This window comes from Culex pipiens, chromosome 3 (genome assembly GCF_016801865.2).
Source record: "Culex pipiens pallens isolate TS chromosome 3, TS_CPP_V2, whole genome shotgun sequence".
NCBI classification, from domain to species: domain Eukaryota; kingdom Metazoa; phylum Arthropoda; class Insecta; order Diptera; family Culicidae; genus Culex; species Culex pipiens.
In genome coordinates this window covers 19,000,843-19,020,654 of record NC_068939.1, presented here as the reverse complement: position 1 = coordinate 19,020,654, position 19,812 = coordinate 19,000,843, and the positions used below count along the sequence as shown (strand labels likewise).

At 36.8% G+C, this 19,812-nt stretch overlaps 1 protein-coding gene across 12 annotated transcripts in view; it reads right to left on the bottom strand.

Annotated features, from left to right (window-relative positions):
* Positions 1-19,812, bottom strand: part of LOC120423649 (calmodulin-binding transcription activator 1-like) — a 380,253-nt gene that overhangs the window by 23,145 nt on the left and 337,296 nt on the right. For 8 of the 12 annotated variants that reach the window (XM_039587523.2, XM_039587521.2, XM_039587525.2 and 5 more), the window contains 5 exons: positions 16,191-16,258; positions 9,352-9,487; positions 9,072-9,288; positions 8,692-9,014; positions 4,099-4,902 (listed from right to left, as the gene is read on the bottom strand). In XM_039587523.2, the coding sequence (XP_039443457.1) occupies positions 4,099-4,902; positions 8,692-9,014; positions 9,072-9,288; positions 9,352-9,487; positions 16,191-16,258 (1,548 nt within the window). The remainder of the gene's footprint in view (positions 1-4,098; positions 4,903-8,691; positions 9,015-9,071; positions 9,289-9,351; positions 9,488-16,190; positions 16,259-19,812) is intronic. The other 4 variants (XM_039587524.2, XM_039587531.2, XM_039587532.2 and 1 more) reach the window with 2 other exon arrangements.

The window sequence follows — 19,812 nt, the reverse complement described above, 5'->3', positions numbered from 1 at the left end:
TAGCTTTTTGCTCAGTAAGAAATATAACAGAGAGAAAAGCAATACAATTCTCTAATAATGTTCAGGACAAAAAAAAATCAAAGATTTAGAAATAAAAAAAAATGTAAATGAAATTTAATTCATTAAAAAAAATATGTTTACAACATAAGAACTACTAAAATAAAGATATAAAATTGTATTTCAATTCAAAAAAGTAGAAACCATTGGTGGTGTAGGGGTAAGCGTGATTGCCTATCATCCAGTTGGCTTGGGTTCGATCCCAGACGGTCCCGGTGGCATTTTTCGAGACGAGATTTGTCTGATCACGCCTTCCGTCGGGTGGGGAAGTAAATGTTGGACCCGGACTAACCTAGAGGGTTAGGTCGTTAGCTCAGTCCAGGTGTAGGAGTCGTCTGCCTGGGACCTGTCTCGGTGGAGTCACTGGTAGGAAGTTGGACTCACAATCCAAAGGCCGTCAGTTTGCAATTGCCTCAACAATCAAGCCTTCGGACACTTAGTTTCGAGAGGAATCTCGCAATCGAGAACGCCAAGGCAATGCTGTAGAGCGAATAATTTGATTTTGATTGATTTTATTATTAAGAATAAAAAAATTTAAAAAAATTCAAGGCTTTAAAAATTGAAAAAAAATAGTAGTTCAAAAGCATAAATATTTAAAAATTGACAATGAAATTCAAAATTCAAAAAATAAGAAGGTCAAAACTAAGGGATTTGATTTTATTTAAGAGGCAGTATTTGTAGATTCTGCTCGGTTTGTTCTAGAGGTCGTATCGAGGTGCTCCGATTTGGATGAAACTTTCAGGGTTTGTTTGTCTATACATGAGATGAACTCATGCCAAATATGAGCCCTCTACGACAAAGGGAAGTGGGGTAAAACGGGCATTGAAGTTTGAGGTCCAAAAAACATGAAAAATCTTAAAATTGCTCGCATTTCCGTAAAACTTCATCAATTCCAACTCTCTTAGATGCATTCGAATGGTCTTTTGAAGCCCTTCAAAATGTGCTATAGACATCCAGGATTGGTTTGACTTTTTCTCATAGCTTTTGCAAATTACTGTTAAAAATGGATTTTTTTAAAACCTTAATAACTTTTCCCAACAGCCTCCAACACCCATACTCCCATAGGTCAAAAGTTAGGGAATTTCATGGACTATAAGCCTACGGTATTAACTTTTTGGCCAATCGCAGTTTTTCTCATAGTTTTACGGTTTTTCTAGAACAAACATTTTACAACGTTAGTTTTTGCCCTGTAGGCCGCCATAGCGGCACTTTTTGGTCTCAATTTTGTCATATTCGGAATCCTCGGACAATTTCACGTAAGTTAGAAGTATTGGAGTGGTAATATTTCTTTAAAAAATAATTAAATAAAACATTTTTGAAAAAAGAAAAAGATCTTATTAACCCTATGATCAATACGTCAAATGCTGTATCAAGTAGGCGAAAACCTGTTTTACCCCCAATCCAACAAATTGTTAAAAAATATTTTAATTCATTCTAAACGGCAATTTTTCCAATCAAATTTACAACTCCAATACTTCTAACTTACGTGAAATTGTCCGAGGATTCCGAATATGACAAAATTGAGACCAAAAAATGCCGCTATGGCGGCCTACAGGGCAAAAACTAACGTTGTAAAATGTTTGTTCTAGAAAAATCGTCAAACTATGAGAAAAACTGCGTTTGGCCAAAAAGTTAATACCGTAGGCTTATAGTCCATGAAATTCCCTAACTTTTGACCTATGGGAGTATGGGTGTTGGAGGCTGTTGGGAAAAGTTATTAAGGTTTTAAAAAAATCCATTTTTAACAGTAATTTGCAAAAGCTATGAGAAAAAGTCAAACCAATCCTGGATGTCTATAGCACATTTTGAAGGGCTTCAAAAGACCATTCGAATGCATCTAAGAGAGTTGGAATTGATGAAGTTTTACGGAAATGCGAGCAATTTTAAGATTTTTCATGTTTTTTGGACCTCAAACTTCAATGCCCGTTTTACCCCACTTCCCTTTGTCGTAGAGGGCTCATATTTGGCATGAGTTCATCTCATGTATAGACAAACAAACCCTGAAAGTTTCATCCAAATCGGAGCACCTTGATACGACCTGTTTCACATCGGTGAAAAACTCGCTCTTAAACAGTTTGTTTGACAATCGAATTACGCATTTATATTTTTCACAGAATTTGATTCTCTAACCTAAAATATGACTTCAATACTGCTTCAAAGTTAGCCACGTTTTTCAAGTTATAAAAACTTCTACATTCAAAGATGACATCAAAATAGCGGCATTTAGGAATTTAAGAATCTATGCATTTGAGTTTATATTTTTTTTGTTTTATGATCTTTAGAAGTTTAAATTTATAATTTTATGAAATTAATGAATTGTTAAATATAAAAAAAATTATCCTGATTTTTTTTAAATATTTAGAATCCTAATTTTTAAGGTTTAACAATTTTGGATTTCAAATTTTAATTGAATTTTAGATTTTTTTTTATTCTTGAGTTTTCAATTAGGCCGTTGCAAATATTATTGAATGATTTTGTTAATCCCCCTTCAAAATTTTCCGAAAAATCAAGAGGCAAAAAAAATCAAAAAACTTTAAAATTTCAATGGAAATAAAAGTCTCATCAACTGAAAACAATCAAAAATGCATTTTTCTACCTTAATAATCAAATTCAGCAAGGTTAAATTTTAAAGTTTTATTTTTAAATTTTGAATATTTATGGAATTCCAATGTACTTTAGCAAAAACCCTTTTTCCACAAAAAAAAAACTCAACTTGTATTAAGATATTATGATATTTTGGAAACTTATAATTGCAAAACAAGTGCACATGTGTCAAATGCATTTTAAATCCATTTTTTCATTCAAATTGAAAAAAAATGTGGTTGTTAACCTTTTTATTGATTTATTTTTCAAACTTTGGTCAGAGTCGAGACACATAAACTTAAAAAAAATGTATGCAACGGCCTAAATGAATTTTATAATTGTTGAATTTTAATTTTCGAAATATCAGAATGTAGGGGAACAGCATCTAATTCCAACGTGCCTCTAATGTTGCCATATCAGCACTTTGACATTCAATTACAGCTCATAAAAGCGTTTTCAACTGAAATCCAGTGATAAGGGAACTATACCCTTTTTCAGCCTATTTCTATTATCGGCCTATAAGCACCAATTTCATGAATTACGGCTTCCAAAAAGTGTTTTTGACTGTTCCAAAGTTATAAATAGCTCGAATTAAAGTGAGCAAGCAACTCTCCATTGTTGAAATATCTGTAAATGTTGATTTAATAGCGGAAAACGGCAAAGTGATGAGAATTGGTCAAACGGCTTAGAGTGATTAAAATGGGTATATTTCCCCTAAATAGCTCAATAAGAAGTGAGCAAGCAAGTTTCTTTCAAATGTTTTGCAAAATGAGTTGTTTAAATAGTGTAAATGAGCAAATTGGACAAAATTAGGAGCAAGTGCTTAACCTGCCAAACATACGAGAATTTCCCCTATGTTTTAAATTTTAAATAATTTAGGATTGAATTTTTCGTCAAAGTGAAGAGTTCGTATCGACGTGACGTGGATGAAACTTGCTGCGATTGTTTGCCAAATATGAGCCCTCTACGACAAATAGAAGTGGGGTAAAACGGGTTTGGAAGTTTGAGGTCCAAAAAACATAAAATAAAAATCTTAAAATGGCTCGCATTTTCCGTAAAGTTTCAACAATTCCAACTCTCTTAGTTGCATTCAGAAGGTCCTTTGAAGCACTGATTCCACGTTTTTAGGGCGGGGCTTGTCGATTAGAGCTGAGATACATCGCGCACGGCTTGCCTGCGTAGAAATGATTCACCAAAGCTCGGCAGAGCTAACAACATTCGAATGCCTACGCGAGTAATTCCACGTTTGTTTGACGTGTTGGAGTTTTGTTTGCTCTGTGATAAATAATTTGACGTATTTATCACAGAGCAAACAAAATGTAACTTTTTTCAAAAATGCTGTATCAAATAGGTGAATTATGTCAATTCTTATAAATGATTGATAATCTGTTTAATTAATGACAGTTACTCTGATTATGTCTGATAAGCATGATTAAAGATCCCCAAGATTCCTCTCACCTGTGACAGACTCAGCACCAGCGAGGGTGTTCCCCCGGACGACGCCCCCGACGTCACTGCCCCACCCCCACCACCACCATTCGCACTAACCATTGACGCACTCGTGACCGCACCATTATTAACCGTAATGTGATTATGATGGCCACCACTATTGCTGCCATTAGTGCCGTTGCTCATCAATCCACCCCCGTTGGCCGTGTTGCCAGCATCCGCCGCCGGTTGCCGCTGATTGACGACGCTGGAGTCCACCCCCGAGGACGATGAGGACGACGACGTGGGGGTCGTCCTCGCGGTCGCCATTGAAATGTGAGCTTCGCGGCCATTATTAGAAGCCGCGACCGAGGACGAGTTATTGCCGGCAATGATCATGTGAGCCCGCTGCTGATGGTGGTGGAGTTGGTGCTGCTGCTGCTGCTGCTGCTGGGCCGCGGCCAAATGACCGTTGGTAATGTGACTACTGACACTTGTTAATTGTGAGTTGTTGCTGGCGGTGCCGTTGAGTGAGTTGAGATGTTGGGTGAGCGTTAAATTACTGCTGCTGACCACGATGGAGGAGGTCGACGAAGCCGGGGTTGTTCCGGCCGCCGAGGAAGGGTGATGATTGCCGGCAATTGCTGCTCTAATTGAATTTAGATTGTTGGAGTGATTCGTGCTGCTTGAGCTTTGCTGCTGCTGCTGAGAGGTAGGAATGACTTGGAAGTGGATCGGAGTGTCCTTCTGGCCGGACTGTCGGGCACTGTCTAGGAGGGCTTGCTGCTGTTGCTCTCGGGATCTCTGGCGGTTGTCTATCCACCGGGGGTACATCTGTGGGTTGGTCATGATGTGGGAGGGGGAGAGAGGGGAGGAAACGAGAAGCAGAGAAAGTTAATTGAGATTTTGTGGTTAACGTGAGAATGGAGGGGGAGGAAAGTTATCTTATGATGTTGATTCTAGTTCATATCGAGCAGAAGGTGCTAAATTGGGCTCGATTGATGATGATTATTGGATTATATTGCTTGATTTGTGCCGAGATGTGGTTGAGAGAAAATCTCGGAATCGGGGGTGATGTAATGTAGTGTAATAAACATGAATTACAACCGATGACTGTGATATGTTAATGGATTTTGATCCCCAAATAAAATTTATATCATAGCCGTTCATTTAAAGATGTTTAAACTCTAGCAAAACAATGCAAAAGGGATACACTCTTTGTTTGCAAACCCACAACGGCACTTTTGCATTGTTTTGCTTAAATGATTATTAAGGCTTTTGCAATTTTTTCCACCCGTCACGCTCTTTTTTAAAAAAATGCCCAAAAAATCTTTGCGCCAAAAAATATTCACTAAAATTAAATTTTTCATTGAAAAAAAAAACTTTTAAAAAAGATTGTAAACTATTCCAAATACATTGTATAATGCTTATTTTTTTTTTTTTTGAATAAAATGTAAATTATCATTTTACAAGTTTTGAATTTTGGAACTAAACATCGTTAAAAGACGTAAAATCAAAGAATTTAAGTCAAAGTACCAATTTTTATTTTTTTTTATATTTATGAATACTAATAAAAAATTATCTCAAACATTTTCGCATTTTGTTTGCGATTTATTAATTTTATACGTTTTGTTTTAAGTGAAAAAAAAATTATCTATGGCAAAATAATTCATTTTGCATCATTAGTCATTGTCATATCAATTTTGTGAACTGGTTGTACAAAGTCGTGGAAGTTTTAGGTTATGATTAGGACTGTATATTAAAACGAATACAAAAAATACAATTTTTTTATTTAAATTTTAAAATTAAAAGTCGAGAGCGGTATTGTTTTTATTTATTTTTTTTTATATTGTGAATGAGAATAAAACAGGGATCTTTTGCACCTGAATCTGTTACCAGAGCCATAACATTTTGAGGAAAAAAAACAGAAAATGTCACATAAAAATACCAAACTAAAATATAAGTTTCAGATACAAAATCGCAAATTTACAATCGAAAATGACATGACACAAAATTTCAAGCCCAACATTCAAAATAATGGAGCAAAAAGTAAAACAAAACAGACTTCAGACTCGATTATCCGAAGGTCATCTCTAAAATAATTTCTGGAAATTTAAAGGTCCAATAAACCAAATTTCCAGTTTTTGCTTTTTGGGTGTTTTTGCAACCGCCTTGAGTCAGGGGTATTAAAAAACACCCAAAAAGCAAAAACTGAAAATTTGGTTTATTGGACCTTTTCAAAAAAAATCTCAAGATTTAGATGTTTAAATCCAAGATGGCGGCCACAATGGCTTTGATGAAATGTTGAAAAAAATGATTTGAAATTTAGAAGGCAATCAAAAAAAATATACAAATTGACTAAAATGAGATCACAGAACACTCATTTTATTTTAAAACCAAGATAATAAAACATGCAAATTTGGTTTCAAATTGCACTGATTTTTTGGGGTATTTTTGAAAGACAAAAAAATTACAATGTACACAATAATACAATTGTAGGCTTTATTGGTATTTTTTTAGATTGTTAAATTTTGGAAAATGAATTTAAAATAGTTAAAAAAAATGTTCGAAAAACAAGAAAAAATGCCTGAAAAAATTGTTTTCTTCTTAGGACATTTTTAGTTGGACAACTGGCTGCTGAAATGTAGCCTTTTGAAGTTTAAATTTTTTGAAAAATGGTCTGAATTTCAATGTTCACAAATTGATTTTTGTGAAATATTCTGCTATTTTAAGTTATAACAATTTCATTACTTCAAAATCAAGACAAACATCGAAAATACGTGTTAAAAAATGTTTGAATTAATTTCATATTTTTCAAAATATTTTTAATAAAATCTTCAGAAAATTTCAAACAAATTTCATTGTTTATAATTAACATCGAACCAATATACTGCAATAGTCACTTAAAACAATGTAAATCATGATTTCTAAACTTGAGTACGTTGTTTCTTTGCAATCAGTTTTTCGATTAATAAAGACTTAAATAGAAAAATTGTAGGCAATTTTCTTTGTCTTGTGAATTTTTTTTTTCTTTTCATGAGTTAGAACGAAAACGTTCTTGAAATATTTTTAACTTGCAAAACATTGAACAATCTTCAAACAAATTCAACCATGCAAAAGCTTATTACTTGAAAACGGTGCACTTTGTCGAAAATCTGTTAAGTCAATTCCGTGTCCAAATTAGGTTAAGTATCTAAAAAGGATATCAAATAATAAAAATGATCTTTTTTTTTCTTTTTGCAAATACCTTTCATATACTAATACTCTCGTACTGAAAAAAAGAACATCAAAAAGATATAAAAAATCTCATAAATAAAAAAGCGTATTTTAGAATGAGTGAAAAAAAATTGAATGCTAATTTGTTCTTCAAAAACTTTTAATCATAACTTGAAACATTTTCATATAAACACTCATTTGAAATGGCCACCCTAGTCTCTGTAAGAGACTTTAAGCCAGGGGTGACCAAAGTATGGCCCGCGAGGTCATTTTTTGTGGTCTTCGGACCCATTTTGAATGATCACGCCCTTTTTAGATTTTGTCAATATAAAAATAATTGTATAATCGGGATCAATGTATGGCAAACCCATAATTAAAAAGAGTAAATTATGTCAACATTTTCATCAAATATTTATTGAAATTTAATTAACGTTGAAGGAATAATTATTGAAACATCTTTATCTAACTATTTAAAATTAAGATTGCACATAATTAAAAAAAATTACACACTTTTTCAAAGTTAGTGTCACACCTTCTTAATCATATTCCAGAAATAAATAAAAAAAAATCAATTTAAATACAACTTTATAATTTTCAATATATTTTTGAAATCACGATTGTTGAGCCACGAAAGTTACAATGAAAAGCAGATGAATAATATTTACGTTGGTATTTTTTTTTTTTGATTTTCTGATTCGAATAAAATTTAATCAATAATATTTGTATTTTTTTCAAGTTTTATTGATTGAAAATTAAAAAAAAAATTCTCGTATGGCCCGCAAGCTCATGTGAGCTTCAAATTTGGCCCGCCATTCAAAAACTTTGAGCATCCCTGCTTTAAGCGTAAAACTTAAGATGCAAAATTAAATGAAACTGTGAAAATATTTTGCCACTCAATTTAATAATTCTGGAGTTTTTTTGAAAAGGTCCAATAAACCAAATTTTCAGTTTTTTTTCTTTTTGGGTGTTTTTTAATACCCCTGTCTCAAGGCGGTTTCAAAAACACCCAAAAAGCAAAAACTGGAAATTTGGTATATTGAACCTTTTCAACAAAAAAAAAACTCCAGAATTGTTATATTTTTTTTAACTATTTAAACCAAAATATCTATAATTTAGCGAACCTTTTACAAAAAATGATTGTTAATTGGACATTTTTTGTCTTATTTTTTAGGGAGAATATTAAATAGATAATTTATTTGACTGGGCTTTTGGTGACCGTCGTGTATAACTATTGTCATAAAAGTAGCGGATTAAAAGGAAGGGCGTGATTTTAAAGTCAAACGTTTATGGATTATTTTTTCCTTTTTTTTTTTGGTTGAATTACGAAGGTGATTGAAGTTCTTCCACTCAATTAAATACTTTTAAATTGAATTAGGTTATTTAAACGTTTCAACTTAAGCCACCTACCCTCGATCCGATCAGCACGTTCGGCGCCGTCCCTGCGCCGCCACCCAGATGGCCTGCCGCTCCTCCCTCGGTCGTCCGCTTGCCCAGCTCGGTGCTCGCACTCTTGGCCGCGCTGATCCGCCTCATCGGGTGCGAGCAGCTCTTCCCGTCGACGCAGTTCGCGTCCGGGCAGCCACACTCGAGCTGCTTGACGAGCGCCGACTGCCGCGCCATCCGTTGCTTCTCCATCAGCTGGCTCACGATGGCCTCGACCGTTTCCGCCGTGGAGATCTCGATCTCGTTCGTGGCGTCCGGTTCGTCCTCGCTGAAAACTGCAGGAAAAACTGCCCTCCGATTAGGTTGATAGATTTGACTTTCTGTGCTCGGCGGTTGACACTTACACATGGGCTTCAGCTGGCTGACCAGCTCCTCCTTGGTCCACTCCTTCTTGTCACCCCACAGGGCCAGGTTCGGCGTGATGACGGCCATTTTGTTGTCGTCCGGGTAGGGCACGTTCAGGTAGTGCACCAGCACAATGTCCGGGTTCTGGAGCAGCCAGTAGCAGCGCCGGTGGAACGTCGGCAGGATCGCCGAGTGGACGTAACAGCCGTAGATGCACTGGGAGAAACAATAGGCGTTACATTGGGTCGATTGGTGAGTTGCTAGCAGAGTCGAGCTTACCTCAGTACCCTGGACCTTCAGCTTCATGTGATCCTCGCGGGTCGTCTTGCCGTCCTTGCGCTTCTTCCAGCAGTAGCCGTCCCGTCGGTAGCGGACCTTCTTCCGTGAGTACAGCAGCATCGAGCCACTCTTGGGTCTGAGGAGAAGAAAAGGTCAAATTTTAATTTCCTAATCAGTTAAAACTTTATTTGATGCAAACACGTAGATATTTAAACAAGTTTAAAGTCTTTTTCCATTATACTAAGGGAAACTTCTACTGAACTAAAACTATTTAAACAACAAAATTACCCACTTAGCACTGTCAAATTTTCCCACTTTTACTTCTCACTTTGCACTAATTTGCTCATCAACAGGTGCAATTTCCCTCCCCGAGCTCAAGAAGTGACCAATTACAGTCACGTTCGGGAAAGGCAAATTGCTCGAAACCTGCCGATGCCAATTTGCTCAAGTTTGCAACCTTGACTAACCTGGCAAGTGGAACCCCAACGGTACAAACTACGGGGGATGTTTGCGGCTACACCAGGACTAGTTTTGTTCGTTTTGTTCTACCCGGAGAAGGCTTTTCCCCGGAATTAATTAGAGGATAATTTGTGCAATACACACTCTCCGGGCGCGTAAGCACTTAATATCATGAACTGAGCACGCACACACATACGGTGAACACACACACACATATGGTACAAACGGATACACTTGTCGAAACTATTTGCTTTTACGCGTAATGCACTGTTAAAAATGATCAGTCAAAATTTTCTACTAATTGTTTGATATTTCTTAAATTAATCAATATTGGAATTGGAGAATCAAACTAATTTTAGTATAAAATATCAACATGATTTTTTTCACAGTGCCCAACCCGGCGCGAAGCTCACTGGCTTCACACGGCGAAGAAATTCCGGGCCGCGCGCTCCGTTTCGCATATCATAATTTATTTCCGGTGGAAAAGTTGTGCACACCCCTGAAACAATTTCCCCTTCGAGCTGACAAAGTATGGGCACACCTCTATGTGTGTATTTTCTTGGTAAGGAGTTAATTATTTAGTTTGCGGGCCTTTTTGCAAAGTTATTTAACACCGGTTGGCGGATCACATTCCGCTAGTTGCTCCAAGATTCTTGGAAAAGTTGCTTGAAATTGTTTCGGTGAGAGGGTGCGTGAAGATGGGGTTAATTTATGGTCACGATTAGATTAGATGGAAACCAAAATGTTGGGATGGTATAATATTAGTTGCACACGAAAATATCATTAAATTTGAGGCTTTCATGCATGTTGCTATCGGATCATAAAGACTCTTTTGGTTTAAATTTAGAATTTAAATATGAAAATTATTGAAAAATTTGATATCAATTTGAATATTGTTTTTTTCAAGATTTATTCTAAAAATCTAAATTATTCAACGTTTTATCTTATAAATTCAAACTTTTAATCACATCTATCCCTTCCCCACCTTTAGGCTAGAGAGCCTATATGGAGAGGCGAAATGTCACTCTCAGGGTTCCAATCGAACTGTCAAATCGGGGTTCCAATCGAGCAACAAGATCATGCAAGAACAAGGTTGGAATTAATTTAAAATAGTTTTGGCAAAAAAACGAGACTAATAACAATTACAAGTATTCTAAAACTGTTATTGATAATAATTTGGTAGTTTATGTTATGTTTGTGCTTGTTCGGTATAAGAAAAGTGCCAACTCAAAAGAAAAACTACAAGTTTTTCAACCTTAAATTTGAATGACTTTGGGTGTTTGAAATTTCTCCCAGAACATTTCATTTCCCTATGTAGGTCCCTACTTTAGGCGGGCTTCGATATAAAAAATCAGTAAAATTTTAAACCTTCAAAATGCAAATGCATCCTTGATCATGATGATTTACGGACTTCATGTGACTTTTCAAATGTTTTGAAAAATATATATTTTTCTAATGTCAACATTGGTCGAATCGACACTAATATCCCCAACATTTTATGCTAAAATTAGAATGTATACTAGGGAGTCCCAAAAAAATGAAAAGTGGTCAAAACCTTGGTATTCACACAAAATGATTGATTAAGATTGAGAGAACAATGTTTACGCGTGCGCTGAGCTTGAATCAAAAACGATATTTTTTATATGATTACATGAAAAAAACATGAGATTTTCTCACAAAGTGTACGTCACTTGACATACTTTCTCTATCGCTTAAAAAGAATCGGATAAAATATCTAACCTGTTCAAAATGCAAGTAACTGAAAAGTTACTTTTCCCATACAAAATTGTTAGGCTTGGCTAGAGTTGCTTGAGTTTTCTTCCAATCGAGTAATGTTTTGCTCGGCGGAAAGTCAAAACTTAAAATGAAGAAAGTTTATCATTTAAAGAAATCGTAACGCAATTTTTATTTTGGAAACATATAAAGAAAGGTGAATAAAGAAAATTGAAAAAGTAACAGCTTAAGACAAAATCTAGAAAAACAAATAATCATAGAATATTGTAATTCGATGAGTCCAAATGAGCAAAAAAAAATCGAAGATTGAGCCAATTGTTAAAAAAAGTCTTAAGCAAGTATTGTAAGCAAACAAAATTTTAGTTCATGTTAGTATTTTTTTAAAAGAGCCTGATATCAAAAAGTGGATTATTTTTAACAATTTTAAAGCGTGAGTCCACAAGCAAGTAATCAATCCAGTAGAATTTTAAAATGTTATTTGGAATATATCATTGAAGCATTTGTCAAGTAGTTTAGCCTTTCTCCGAAAAATGAGATTTTTCTTAGGATTTTTTTCAATGTGGTGTTAGTCCTTTTAAAATGTTGAAAATATTATTACGTGATTGCTTCGTATGAAAAATGGACGCTATGCTCATATAAAAATAAACCTTTTTTTTCTTGGTTAACCCTCTACTGCCCAATTTTTTTTTCGAAAATATTTATTTTTCTCGTGTTCAGGAGGTCATTTTGAGCAACTTTTGTTTTACGAAAACTTTACTTCTCTTGTTTTATGTTTTTCTTGTTTCATTTTTAGTATTTTAATTTGCATTTATCTTGTCTAGTTAATGTTTGTTTTTGGTAATATTTGGCCTATTCTACCAACTGCTATCATTACATTTTGTCTATCTAATTTTTTCATGTTTTCACAGTCACTTCTTATTTTTTTTTGTTTGTTTTTTCACATTTTCTACTTTAAAATGCCACCATTATCATTTAAATTGTTAAAAAACTAGTTGAGGCATAGTCTGGGACACAAGAAAAATTACTGCAAACGTCTTTTTACCTAAAAATATAGGAAATGTTAGTTTAAACCACAGCTAAAGTTGACCCCTAAAAAATAACAAAAAACATTGGCAAAGTTACATAAAACAAGAAAAACTTCCAACCCATAAATTTTCTAAAATTTTGAGAGTTTTTCTTTACAATGCTTTTTAAAGATCAAAAATTGGTTAAAAAATGGATTTTTATCAATTTTTTTGGAATTTGGGCTGTAGAGGGTAAATTTTCTCTAAATTTTCAATCTCATTAAAAGTAATGCTCATTTTTAAACGAGATTTGCTGTTTTTTTTTTTTTCAAATAAAAAGTTCAATAAAAACTCTTTAAGCGGTTTAAAAGTCAATGCTGATTTCATCTTAAAGAAACTTATCTAGAGAAATCACGAACCTAGGACAGATCTAGAGTTTTTTTAAAGGTCCAATAAACAGAATTTTCTTTTTTCACTTGTTTGAGTGTTTTTGAGTACCCTTTACTTGAGGCTGATGAAAAACATCCAAAAAGCAAAAACTCCAGAAAAAATATTTATGACAAAAATTTCAAATGAATGTTTACCGACTTGTGCTATAGCCAGGGTTGCCAGGTTGGCAGATAAATCTAGGAATGCCAGATTTTTCATATGTCAGCCAGAATAAAGATTTTGCTAGATTTTTAACTTAAGGCTTATTTTGAACAAATTATTGATTGCAATGAACGTATTTAAAGCCGTTGAGAATATTGTTCAAAGTTTATGTGCCCCCCCCCCCCCTCCTCCCTCTTCAGAATCGATTCAAAAAATCAGGAAACAAAAAAAATGTTTTCGAAGAACTTAAAATTTGTAATGAAATGCAATTTCCTACATTCATTATCATGTTTGGGTTCATTCGAAAATATTTTAATTTTTTGTAAGATTCCAATGTACACTGACCAAAAAAAATTAAAAAAAAAGTATTGGTGTTAAAACCATAGTAATCAATTTTTTATTTTTTTATTTATTTGTTTTCCCCCCTTCCCCTCTTTCCACGACTTTGGCCAGAGACATAAACATAAACAACAATTGCAACGACCAAGTTAAAAATAAAATAAAAATAGAATATATTTTTCAAAAAGAAGATGTGAAACATTTTTGAGGTCATAAAATCAGTTTAACCATCTGAATTTAACAAACATTCGAATAAATTCATGTCCTTTCTTCCCTTCACCATTCAGAATTGTTAAATTTTCGTTTTTTTTCCCGATTTTTAATCGATACTTAGCAAGATTTTTTTGATTTTGGCCTGGTAACCCTGACTATAGCTCAAAATATGGCAGATTTCTTCATTTAAATATAATCAGCAAAGAATATTTTAAGGAAATCCATAGTTGCAGTGTATATGGTTGTTACCTCGAAGTTGGAGATTGTTGTATATCGTGAAAGTTTTTTCAATATTTTAGGCTGCAAAAATAACTTGTGGATAAATTCGTGAGCTCATAAGGGAGCGTCCTTTTATTACGTAACGCAGTTGGGGAGTGAGGGGGGAGTCGGAAGCCGTGTTACACTCCATATATTTTTTTTAGAATTTGTATGAAATAACCTAAAAAAAAGGTTAGGTCGTTAGCTCAGTCCAGGTGTAGGAGTCGTCTCCCTGGAGCCTGCCTTGGTGGAGTCGCTGGTAGGCAGTTGGACTAACAATCCAAAGGTCGTCAGTTCGAATCCCGGGGTGGATGGAAGCTAAGGTGTAAAAAGAGATTTGCAATTGCCTCAACAATCTCAACATCTAGATTTGAGTAGGAATCTCGTAATCGAGAACGCCAAGACAATGCTGTAGGGCGAATAATTTGATAATTTGATGGAAATTTTTTTACGAGGGAGGAGGTAGAGGGGGTCTACAAAGTCAAATTACGTAATATAAAAACGCTCCCTAATCAAATCATAAATATTCACAAAAATTGCTTATATGGCCCAATTTATTTACAAAATTTCATTGATGTTGGAGTGGGTCGGGTACAACTGAGATTCTCTATTTGGCATGGAATTGCGCTTAAGCATTATATCATACAATTCATTGCAGGATAAATCAAATCGATCAGAATATCAATCTGATGAAAGCAAATTTTGAAAAAAAATATATTGACATAATTTTTCAAAGAAGAACTTCTGATACAAAATAGCTTCTTTGTTTAGATACAAAACACAATTAAGTTATCAACTTTACACAAAATGATGTTAAAAAATAAATTATGGCTTTTCATAACAGCGCCTAGAAGAGAATTCCTAACTGATTGAAAAAGCCCGTCCTATTGAAATTATCTAAAAGAATATTATTCGAAAGAATAGGCAACATTAAAACAAGGCAAAATCCCAAGCGTCTAATTAATTTGCTTGTCCAAAGCATTCACCAGCGACACATGACCAAAAATTAATTACGCTTCCCGAAAACTCACCCAATTTTCCAACATATTTTTTTTTGTTCTCTGCTCATCTGGTCACATCGAGAGTAAAAAAAATCAACCCCCCTCATAAAGTTGTACCATCCACAGCATCCACCCACCCCACGAAAGCATAAGCCCTGTGTCAGCTTACGGGGGGTGTTGTTGTGCGGAGCTCGTCATAAATTTCCCACCAGCAGCAGCACTAACCAGCCGGGACTTATGTTTGCACATATTTATTTGTGTGTACATTTCCACCCTCTGGCAAAAGGGACCATCAGTGGACAGAGGAAAAATTATGTGGCCATTTTGAGCCTCCAGTTCCAAAGCTGCTGAAGATTGCAACAGTGCGAAATAAAACTGCTTAAAATTACAACGTTGTCCTTGGGTGGCGATTGCACTGTGAAAAAAATGTTAATAGATTTTTGTTAAAAGTGACTTCAAAAATTTAAGAATCTTTTTTCGAGTTGATTAAAAATAAACGAAAAAAAATGGAAATTAAAGTAAACTTTTCACAGTGCCACCACGACCAACAATCATAAATAGGTCGTTTCGAGGTGTGAGGTTTATTTTGTTTTATATGGACACCGGGTGATAAAGTTTAATTAATATGTATTTGTGAGTGTAAATCATGCTTTTCTCGGAAAAGGGTTGAAATTATGGCACACTTTTTGGGACCAGAATCCTCTTCCAACTTCAAGGCAAGCATACATAAAGATGTCGTCCAAAATAAATTCATAACTTGAGGCGGAAAAAAGGGGTTTTCTCGACGCTTCCCAAGAATTAATCAACCTTCGCCGGAAAGTGTCCATTTGAATTTAATCAGAACCATCATGGGAATCGTCACGTAAAACGGCTAATAAGCTCGCTGGGCAAACAAACTGCTGGAGAAATTTACACCCTCGCGCGCTAAATTTTATGGCAGCACGACGTGCCATAAACGTGAGTCTTTCAGTAACAAGCGTTCATATTTAGAATTTTTATTTTTATGAAGCTCGTTTTCGCGATTTACAAACACGGTGTGACGACGCGAATCCACGTGTGTTTTAAGGTTTTTTGGGGAAGTGGTGTGTAACCGGCTTTATTGGCGCCAAATTTTTCATAACTCGGAGCCATAAAAAGAGCAGCGCGCGGTTGACGACCGTTTAAAAGTGACGATCTTGTCGATGCAAGGCTTCATGAAACAACAGGTGAAATTTTAGTTAATGGTGGAATGTGGACTCACCTCGTTTTCACCTCCTTGGACTGCCACTCGGAATGTTTGTCGAAGCTGATGAGAATGGCGGCAATTTCCTGAAAGAAAAGAAGTTTGAATATTTTTTATTGACGTAATTTAGATAATTTGATCAAAGCAGGCTCAAAAGTTCATCGATCAATCGTTTCCAAATTTTGCACAAAAAAGTCAAAATTCAAAGTTACCAAAAACATGTCGTCCGAAAATGTCCCTGAAGACGTCCCCGAAACCGTACCCGAGCAGGAATCTCCTAGCTCCAACGCTCTCGAAGAGACTTCCGAACCTCAGCAACAGCCAGAGGAGGAGCTTAGGCCCGATGATGTCAACAAAACCGCTCAGGATGATGCCATTCCTGAAGCAGAGCTTACTGGCACTGTTGAGGAAGACACCGCCCCCGAAGTTGACCTCAACGCCACCATCTACCATGATACCCTCGACACCATAGAAGAAACGGATTTGGATCTTACCGACATCCCCAAAGAAGACAAACCAGTTGACCTCAACGCTACCTTGCCGTACCTGGACGCCACGGATTTCCCCGTCGCACAATCATCCACAGAAGCGTTCAGCGTTGAACTCACCAAGTCCAAAAGCCAGCAGGTGATGACGTCCGAAACCGGCGAGCTGATCGACCCCGACGACATCCCACCGGAAACCTCAACTCTCGTCATGAAGACGGAGCTGGGTCCGCCGAAGGAGGAACCCAAAGTCGAACCACCGTTCAAAAGCCGACGAGTGCAGGTTCCGTCCGCGGACATCACCAAGGGAATATCGCAGATTGAACCGTCACCGAAGAAACCCCCCAAGCGGAAGCTGCCCAATCCGACGCCCCAGAAGATCGGAGTGCTGGTTGGGGTGCCGTGTCGGAGGAGGTCCTCCATTAAACCAAAGTATGGACGGATGCTTGTTTTTTTAAGAACTTGTAACGAACTCTTCTAACCTGCAGCAGCGAAGATCTCCAAAAGGAGAAATTGAAACACTTGGCGGTGGTCTTTCTACTTTCAAGACTCAAAAACCCCATCAAGTGGAACGCAGCGACCTTCGAAGAAATCCGATCCGTTGGCGATGCGATCGGTAACGATCAAGTGAAAACGAAGCTCGCCATCCCCTACAAGGACAAGACCTTCCACATGGCCCTCACAGGCACCCTCGTCAAAGGACGGGTCAACTCGAAGGACGCTCCTCCGCCAATCTTCAAGGATGCCCTACTCGAGCACATTTCCCACTACAGTGGGCTGGTCGTCAAGTGCGAGTCCGAGTACGTGCTCACCTGGAAGGTCAGCGACGGCTTCTACCTGTACGAACCCTGTCTCAACGATTCCTCCCAGCTGCTGTTCTTCAACGGGTTCAAAATGATGGTCGAATTCATCGTGGATCAAAAGAAACTGACCGATCGTTCCAAGTTCTACCTGTCGAAGATCAGCTGGAGCTCGCTGGACGACGGACACATCGTAACCCTCCAGCGCAAGTGGCGCACTCCCAAGAGGTTCGAACTGAAGAACCAGAACGTTGCCTTCCTAATGGGCGACAGCTACCTCAAAGAAGCAAGCTTCAAGCTAGAATCGCTGCGAGTTTCGCTGAACGCCATCGAACTAGCCCAGGACGTGGAAGCTCGCTCTTGGGACGCATCCACCCTCAACAGTCTCTTCGCGGGAACCATCAGCGACAAGCGCATCAACAAGCTCGGAATCTTCCTCTGCGAGCAAGGCTCGGAAGCCGAATACCTCCTCGAACGGCTGCGAATGATCCGCCTCAACGTCTCCTTCACCGCCACCCAACGAGATCCGCTCGAGCAGCTCATCAACCGACTACTACCAACTCGTATCGCCCTAATCCTCAAGGTAGACGAGTCCTACTTCGCCGTCTGGAGCAGTGAAAAAATCGTCTACTGGTTCTCCCCCTTCCGGTACGACGCCCTCGAGCAAGACCCCAAAACCCTGGAAGACAACGCGTGCTTCCTGTACGCGTTCAACTCCCTGGCCAAGCTCACCACGTTCCTGTACGACCACCTCACCGAGCTCAAACTGCTCCCGAAGCACTCCGTCCAGCTGTTCAGCGTCGACGGCGAGCCGTTCGGACCGAAGGCGCGCATTCCGCTGGTGGACTCGAAGGACTCGTTGAACCGCAGCGAGCTGGAGATTCGCGTTGTGGCGGATCCCCCCGTCAAGCGGTACATTTCCGATGTGGACCTGCCACCGACGACGCTGTCCGAGGCGAAGGTTTGCCGGCTGATGCTGCGGGAGATTGTGGGCGGGGCGAAGCTGGATGGGAAGGAGTTGGGAAAAGGCGAGGAAAAGAAGACAGAGAAATTGGAAGAGAAAAAGTCCGAAAAACTGGAGGAGAGCAAATCTACGAAATCCGTTGGAGCGGGAACGGAAAAGTTGGAAGAGAAAAAGTCTGAAAAACTGGATAAGGTAAAATCTGAGAAAATAGTGGGAAAGAAAGCAGGAAAATTGGAAGAAAAGAAACCAGTAAAAAAGGAAGAAAAGAAACCGAATCTGGTTGGAAAAACGAGTGAAACTAAAACCACTAAGAAATAAAAAAAAATGGCAAATCAATTGGCATTGAATTCTTTCAATTTGGTTTTTATTTATTCATTCCTTTTGGCAAAAAGAACTATTTAGTTCTGTTAGTTGTTTCATATCAAGTTCAAAACATATTGGCGGATTTTCCGTATAACATGCTTTGCAATTATTTTTTTAAATGGCATTTAGATCTTTTTTTATTATTTAATAAATAACCGGAAGAAAAAAAAAACATAAAATAAGCATAACTTTTAAAGAGTAACCTTTTTCATAAATCTGAAATGCATAGCTGTACGGGGGACAAATTTGCTTTACGTTTTTTCTCAACTGAATATTTTTGCATATCGGACATTCATAAGAGAAAGTGCGGCTGTTCCTTTGGTTGTTTTGCTTGTTTTTTTATTGTTTTTGTTGTTTTTTTTTTGTTTTTGTTGTTTTAGTTTTTTTTTGTTTTTGTTTTTGTTGTTTTTTTTGTTAATCTTGTTATTTTTTTTGTTTTTTTTTTCAAGCAAAACAATGTAAATGGGCCAAATCCAAAATGTATGATGAGCTAGGGTTAGTGAAATTTCACGATTTCGCGGACAGCGTGAAATCCGCGAAATTTGGCTTTTTCCGCGAAATCCCGTGAAATGTTATGTTTGTGTGAAAATGTAACGATTTTTCTCAAAATAATTAATCAAACTCAAAAAGAAATAAAAATAATGTTATGAACTACTGTAGAATTAAGCGGGTGAATATCCTGGTTTAATAGAGCACCGGATTCGAGTGATAGAAATGAAAGTTCTCCTATAAGTAGAGTTAGTGAAATTTCACAATTTCGCGGACAGCGTGAAATTCGCGAAATTTGGCTTTTTCCGCGAAATCCCGTGAAATTTTATGTTCAATTACTTATATAGGGTTAGTGAATTTTGACGATTCCGCGGAAGGGTGAAAAATTCTTGAAATTTATCAATTTTCTCAAATCACTTTTTTTCAAATGTCTTCATAATAACTATTTCAACCATAAAGACTATTTAAGTAAATTTTATTAGTCTTCGTTTGATAAGCTTGATATGAACCATTTGAAGAATAATTAAAATTTTCAGTTT